The sequence below is a fragment of the Triticum dicoccoides genome, chromosome 2B (genome assembly GCF_002162155.2).
Source record: "Triticum dicoccoides isolate Atlit2015 ecotype Zavitan chromosome 2B, WEW_v2.0, whole genome shotgun sequence".
Classification (NCBI taxonomy): Eukaryota; Viridiplantae; Streptophyta; class Magnoliopsida; order Poales; family Poaceae; genus Triticum; species Triticum dicoccoides.
The window spans coordinates 675,138,580-675,146,219 of record NC_041383.1 but is presented as its reverse complement, the minus strand read 5'-3'; the positions used below and the strand labels follow the sequence as shown (position 1 = coordinate 675,146,219).

General features: G+C 52.4%; 1 protein-coding gene across 1 annotated transcript in view; it reads right to left on the bottom strand.

Moving 5' to 3' along the window:
* Positions 1-354: 354 nt before the first annotated feature.
* LOC119361130 overlaps positions 355-7,640 on the bottom strand; it is a 51,978-nt gene continuing 44,692 nt past the window's right edge. Inside the window, exons 4-5 of the mRNA XM_037626489.1 lie at positions 704-1,139; positions 355-480 (exon numbers count right to left, since the gene is read on the bottom strand). Of these exons, the coding sequence (XP_037482386.1) occupies positions 355-480; positions 704-1,139 (562 nt within the window). The remainder of the gene's footprint in view (positions 481-703; positions 1,140-7,640) is intronic.

Below are 7,640 nucleotides of genomic sequence, written 5' to 3'. Positions count from 1 at the left end.
GGCACCGGGTGCTCCTCGAGACAAAGTGAAGGTAGGACTACCGATCTAATCTAGCCTAACCCATCCAGAGGTTCTATCAGGTTGTTCTCATTATCTTTGTTGATTTGGTTGTGATGTATGTATATATCTAGCTTGATGTACCAATTAACTATGGTCCTGAATATAATGTTTGTGGGCCTGCTTTTTGGATAAAAAAAGTGCCCATCATAGTATTGGAGCGTCTTGAAATGCCAGATCACAATAGCATTAATATAACTCCAAACTCAAATTCAACAAGGGTGTTGGGATATAAAATAATTAGTAGGAAAATATTTCTTGTTCTTATTTTGCAATGGTAGAGCAACGTAGTGGCTTCTAATATATATCAAAGATCTGGTGATGCAGCTTCTTCATATTCTTGGGAGCGGGCTCCTTGGGAGGTAGAAGCGCAGTGCTGAGAGCTTTGCGAGTCACCAAGGTAGCTTTCAGTATTTCCATAACCTGTTGCAAAATCAGCAAAGTTAACGTATCAGAGGCTGGCAAATTTTATGATCGTCGGGCAAAATGTATACATTGATTATCAGTGATTGATAGAAATACCAACCTAGGGTTTTGTGAGAGCGAGCTCTTTCTCCACGAGGTTCTTTCTCTGAACCTTGGCTTCACTAATAACCTATAGAGTGCTTGCTAAGGATAGAGGAAGAACATGTAGATTGTCAGTAACCATGAAGCTCTGAGGCCCCTGCTTGACATATGCTTCTCCGGTGTTGCTTTGTTCTCCCTTTGGTAGTTTTGGGTCACACTCATAAAGGCTTGATTTCTTTACATCAGCGAGGCAATTACTGTACCTATATATCAGTTCAAAACCATTGTTAATATAAACCCCCTCGCGACAGCGGTCAAGATCCCTGAAACCGCCCATCTTGAAGCACTTGATGCAGGCATTGATCTCTTGCTTATGTGGAGATAGTTCTTCAACCTGAAGCATCATCCTAGTGCCGCAACCGAAGAAGGGTGGAAGGTTTGGGGATAGTAGAAAGATCTGGCATCCTGGCCTCAAGAATTCTTCAGCAAATCCACATATGCTACTGTAAAGATTGTCGACACATCCGTTTGATGTGCACTTTCCATACCTTTTCACTATGGATCCCAGTGGTATGCTTAGTGTCAGCAGCCTACCCACACCTGGGCCGAAGAAGACCGGTGCTACGCCAGAGCGGCCCAAGAGAGAGAGAGAGAGAGGAGGCCATGCCACATGTTCACTGGGCCTCAATGGGTATCCTACATGTTTGGCCTAGAGGAAACTACCAGCGACTGATATAAGCAAGTGTAGCGTAAGGGAAAGGGTATCCTGGCTTGGATCAGATCGAACCGGCGGCTGTAGCGTGTATCAATTCTCCCTCCCTCCTTCCTTCCCCCGGATCCCCTTGTAATTGCCACTGTACTGGATTTCGCCATTGATTCCTTGAGAGAGTAGTAGTGGGTACCTAACACGTGGTATCAGTCGCCAGTCCACCCCTCTTCCCCGCGCTGGAGACGCGCAAGCATACCGCCGATCGTCAACGACTCCTCACCGCCATGGATCCGGCGCTCAAATCCTACCTCGACAAGATGGTCAAGAGCTTGACCAAGGCGAGCGGCGACACCCGCGCCGACATCAAGCAGCTCACGGGTCGCATCGACACCCAGGCGACACAAGTCGAGGAACTCTTCGCCTGGAAGCCCGATCTGGAAGATCGCATCACCAAGCTCCAGGAAGCAGTCGGGGCGCTGCAAGGCAAGCGCGCACCAACGGCAACAGCACCCATGGGTGGATCGCGGGAGGTGGATCTACCCGATCTAGCGCTTGGCGGCGAGATCCACGGGCCCTATGGCCAAGGCAGTTCCCATCAGCACCGGAGCGGGGCGCCGGCGGGTGGCACCCCGTCGGCGACCTCTCCGACCAATGGTACGCCGCACTTCTTACCTCAAGCACATCCGCTCGATTCAGCGCTAGGCCCTTGCATTCCCCAGGGTCAGTTTGTGGCAGGGCTGGGTCAGGCAACCCTGTCAGTCTCCTTTCCCCAGTTCTCCGGAGAGAATCCTAAAATCTGGAGCACTATGTGCGAGCAATACTTCACCATGTTCCAAGTCAATCCATCCTATTACATTCCCATGTCTACTCTGCATTTCACTGGCCCCGTAGCGATTTGGTTGCATCGGTCCAGCCAAAGATTGGTGCGCTCGACTGGGACGCGTTTTGCAACCTGCTCTGCTCTCGTTTTGGACGAGATCGCCATCAATTGTTGATTAGGCAATTTTATGCCCTTCGCCAGACTAGTTCAGTCTCCGATTACATTGAGCAGTTCGAAAACTTAATGAATCACCTTATTTCCTATTCTGATGCTGTACATCCCCTGTATTTTCTGACGAGGTTCGTGGAGGGCCTGGAGGCAGATATCCGTGTTGTGGTGATGGTTCAGCGTCCCAAGGATCTTGATACAGCGTGTGCACTGGCTGTCCTACAGGAGGAAGTGGCTGAGGGACACAAGGGACCGTGGTACAGCCAGCCTGAAGGCTCTGGGTTGCCTGGGCGCGCGCGGCAGTCAACATCACTGCCGTTACCGCCACCACCAGTGCGTGCACCAGTTGCACACCCAGCAATGGAAGATCGCCGGGGAACGGATGCAGCTCGAGCCAACAATGATGCGTCGAAGCTCACCGCCCTGCGCAAATTTTGCCGTGCCAAGGGGCTCTATTTCAAGTGTGGAGAGCGGTGGGGGCATGATCATGTGTGCCCCCCAACTGTCAAGTTACATGTAATTTAAGAAATGCTCAGTTTGTTTAGCATGGAGACGTCTGATGAACAGCCAATTCTACAGCCAGCAAATCAAGATCAGGGCGATGCTCAGGAACAAGTTTGGCAGTTGTCTTTGCAAGCGGTATCGGGCACAGATGCACCCACATGCCTCCAACTGCACGGATGGCTTCAGGGGCATGAAGTTTTGATGTTGGTCGATTCGGGCAGTTCTGCATCATTCGTGTCTTAGCAAATGCAATCCAGACTGAGAGGAGTTCAAGATATGTCGCGTCCCGTGAAGGTAGCAGTAGCAAATGGATCCGAGTTATGGTGCAAACAGGAAGTATTGGGGTGTTCTTGGTATGCACAAGGCAATGTGTTTACCACCAATTTTAGATTATTGCCACTGGGTTGTTATGATGTCATATTGGGCATGGACTGGCTGGAATATCACAACCCTATGCTTATTAACTGGCCAAGGCGTCGCATGCAGATTGAGCATGAAGGTTTTATAGTTGTGCTACAGGGAATCACCTCCTCGGTCAACAAGTGTGATACACTGAATCACATTCAGCTTGCAAGCATGGAAAGACAATCAGTAGTTGCCTATGCAGTCCATCTCTGTTATGCCCAGGATTCAGAGGATATCACTAGCATAACATGCACCGAACTGCCACCAGAAATTACCAAGGTGCTACTGGACTATGAGGATGTGTTCATGGAACCTGTCGGATTGCCACCAAAGCACGATTGCGACAACCACATACCTCTGATGCAGGGTGCGCAGCCTGTTAACATCCGGGCATATCGTTTGAAACCTAAGCTAAATACAGAAGTGGAGCGGCAGATCATAGAAATGCTCAAAGCAGGCATTATTCAGAAAAGCAGCAATCCTTATTCATCTCCCATCATCCTAGTGAAAAAGAAGGACAGAACTTGGCGAATCTGCGTGGATTACAGAAGACTAAATGCCATGACAATCATCAACAAGTACCCAGTGCCAGTCATAGAGGATATCTTGGATGAACTAGCAGGATCTAGTTGGTTCTCCACCTTGGACCTACGGTCAGGGTACCACCAGATTAGACTAGCCGAGGGCGAGGAATTCAAGACGGCTTTTCAAACACATTTCGGTCATTTTGAGTACAAGGTGGTCCCTTTTGGCCTGGGAGGCGCGCCTGCAACCTTCTTGGGGGGATTGAATGCAACTCTGAAGCCAGTTAATCGCGTGTGTGCTATGTCATTCTTCGACAACATCCTCATTTTGAGCCGCACCTACGCGCTGCACATTCAGCACTTGCGTCAAGTCCTGTCGCTTCTCTGAAAAGATCAGCGGTATGTCAAGAGATCGAAATGTGTGTTTGCACAGAGGTAAGTCAGTTACTAGGGCACACCATCTCAGGCAAAGGTGTAGCGACCAACCAGAGCAAGGTGAAGCAAGTGGTTGACTGGCCAGTTCCATACTTGTCGTGGTATTCTCACGGGGGGTGTTGCAAGACGGCATATGCCACAAGGGCTTAGTGTGAGGGTAAGACTGCTGCTGATAGGACCGGGAGCGGGTATGCGAGTAGCACGCGGTGGTTTACCCAGCTTTGGAGCTCTCCGGAGAGATAATACTCCTGCTGCTGCATGTCTGAGTGTATCTGGTATATCTGGTACAGAGTGCTCCTGGAGCTGTATCTGAGGTCAGTGCCATAGGCATCTGGCCTCGTATATGTCTCATATGTGTGTGCTAGCTAGCTAGCTTGCGAGCTATCATGCATGCATGGAGTGCTTGTCCAGGGAGCCATTGTGGCCGGCCAAGTGCATGTAGCGTGTGTGTTGTGGTGGATGGATGGATGGATGCTATATATAGTGTGGCTAGCTTAGTATGTAAGCTAGCTAGTGGTATGGGCAAGGCAAGGTGGGTGTCATGCTTGTCCCCTGGGTCACTTCATAAATAATGCCAGGGGACAAGTAACACTATACATGATGGCATCAAGGTACAGCCGTCTCGTCCGCGGTATGGCCGCCACGTCGGGGTCTTGTCGGTGTCGCTTCGGGCTGCAGTCGGCAGCCGGCTGGTTGGCACAGTCGGCAGCCGGCTGGTGGGCGCAGTCGGCAGCCGGTAGTCGGCCAAGCAGAGCAGTCGGACGGGGAGCCGGCAGGAGTAGCCGGGCAGTCGGACTGAGGGGCTTTGCTAGCCCCAATGTCTTGAAATATTGTCTTGCCGTCTTCGGGGTACCCGTGGTCAATTACTCCGACAATTCTGTGTCAAGGATGTCCGAGCATTCCTTGGTATGGCGGGTGAGGGAGTCCTGAATTAGGGGGTGTCCGGATGGCCGGACTATGACCTTTGGCCGAACTCCCGGACTATGAAGATACAAGATTGAAGACTTCGTCCCGTGTCCGGATAGGACTTTCCTTAGCGTGGAAGGCAAGCTTGGCGATATGATATGAAGATCTCCTCCCATTGTAACCGACTCTGTGTAACCCTAGCCCTCTCCGGTGTCTATATAAACCGGAGAGTTTTAGTCCGTCGGAGCAACAACAATCATACCATAGGCTAGCTTCTAGGGTTTAGCCTCTCTGATCTCGTGGTAGATCAACTCTTGTACTACCCATATCATCAATATAAATCAAGCAGGAGTAGGGTTTTACCTGCATCGAGAGGGCCCGAACCTGGGTAAAAACATCGTGTCCCTTGTCTCCTGTTACCATCTGCCTAGACGCACAGTTCGGGACCTCCTACCCGAGATCCGCCGGTTTTGACACCGACATTGGTGCTTTCATTGAAAGTTCCTCTGTGTCGTCACCCTTAGGCCCGATGGCTTCTTCGATCGTCAACCACGACGCAGTCCAGGGTGAGGCTTTTCTCCCCAAACAGATCTTCGTATTCGGCGGCTTCGCACTGCGGGCCAATTCGTTTGGCCATCTGGAGCAGATCGAAAGCTACGCCCCTGGCCATCAGGTCAGATTTGGAAGCCTAAACTACACGGTCGACATCCACGGGGACTTGATCTTCGATGGATTCGAGCCACAGCCAAGCGTGCCGCACTGTCACGATGGGCATGATCTAGCTCTACCGCCGGACAGCGCCCCGAGCGCCGCTCAGGTGTCCGCTCCGACCATTAGCTCGGAGCCGACTGCGCCAGTCAGGGACGGTCGGTTGGACGCCGCCCCAGGAGCCGCAATCTCTACGGCGATAGAGCCAAATACCAGCCTAGTCCTTTGCAAGGCCCGTGACTCCAAGGTGCCGAGCTCCGATCCGGACTCCGAATCTTCCGCACCCCGTCCGATCGAACCCGATTGGGCTCCGATCATGGAGTTCACCGCCGCGGACGTCTTTCAGCACTCACCCTTTGGCGATATCCTGAATTCACTAAAGTCTCTCTCTTTGTCAGGAGAGCCCTGGCCGGACTATGGTCAGCATGGTTGGGATGCGGACGACGAAGAAATTCGAAACGCACCCACCACCCACTTTGTAGCCACTGTCGACGATCTAACCGACATGCTCGACTTCGACTCCGAATACATCGACGGTATGGACGCTGATGAAGGAGACGACCAAGAACCAGCACCTATAGGACACTGGAAGGCCACCTCGTCATATGACATATACATGGTGGACACCCCCAAAGCAGGGGATGGTGATGAAAAAACGGAGGACGACCCCTCCAAGAAGAAACCCAAGCGCCGACGTCAGCGGCGCCACTCTAAATCCCGCCAAAGCAAGAACGGCGAATCCGGCACCGGAGACATCAACACCCCGGACAGTGCCGAAGACAACCCCTCCAGTAGGATTCAGTGCAGGAGGACGAAGGAGCCAGCCCTCATGAGAGAGCGGCAGACAGAGAGGCCGAGGAAGACAATTATATGCCTCCCTCCGAAGACGAGGCAAGCCTCGACGACGACGAATTCGTCGTGCCAGAGGATCCCGTCAAACAAGAGTGTTTCAAACGCAGGCTTATGGCCACGGCGAGCAGCCTCAAGAAAAAACAACAGCAGCTTAGAGCTGACCAAGATTTTCTAGCCGACAGATGGACTGAAGTCCTGGCGGCCGAAGAATATAAACTCGAACGCCCCTCCAAGATTTACCCAAAGCGCAGGCTGCTACCCCAACTAGAGGAGGAAGCAACTAAACCTACATCACCAGCGTACGATGCGCCCGATCGGCCACCCCGTGGCCGCGACAGAGAGGCCCTTCTGTAACGCCCCGGATTCGATGCACCAGGTGTCTGCCAGTTATTCGCCGTCGTTGCCATGTCATTTGCTTGCGTGCTGCATTTTATTATGTCATCATGTGCATTTCATTTTGCATACGTGTTCGTCTCATGCATCCGAGCATTTTCCCCGTTGTCCGTTTTGCAATCCGGCACTTCTATGCCCTCCGGCGTCCCCCTTTTTGTCTCGTTGTGAGCGGGTGTTAAACTTTCTCGGAATTGCCCGAGGTTTGCCAAGTGGCCTTGATATAGCACCGGTAGACCGCCTGTCAAGTTTCGTGCCATTTGGAGGTCATTTGATACTCCAACGGTTAACCGTGTAGCCCGAAACCCCCCTTTCTCCTTGCAGCCCAATACCCCCTCCAAAGTGGCCCAAAACCCATCCAAACCCCCTCCATGCTCTCGGTCGTTCGATCACGATCGTGTGGGCGAAAACCGTGTCTCATTTGGAGTCTCCTAGCTCCCTCTAGCTATAAAAACGTCTTCCCCTCTCCATTTTTGGATCAATTTCCCCCCGAAACCCTAGCCCCGCTCCTCTCGCCCGCCGGACACGTCCGATCTGGACCGGACATGTCCGCGCCGCCGCCCGCAGCCAATCGGCAAGCACCACGTGGCACTTCGCCGCGGCCCGCCGCCGCGGCCCGCTAGGCCCATCGCGGGCCCGCGTGAGCCCGCGCGCC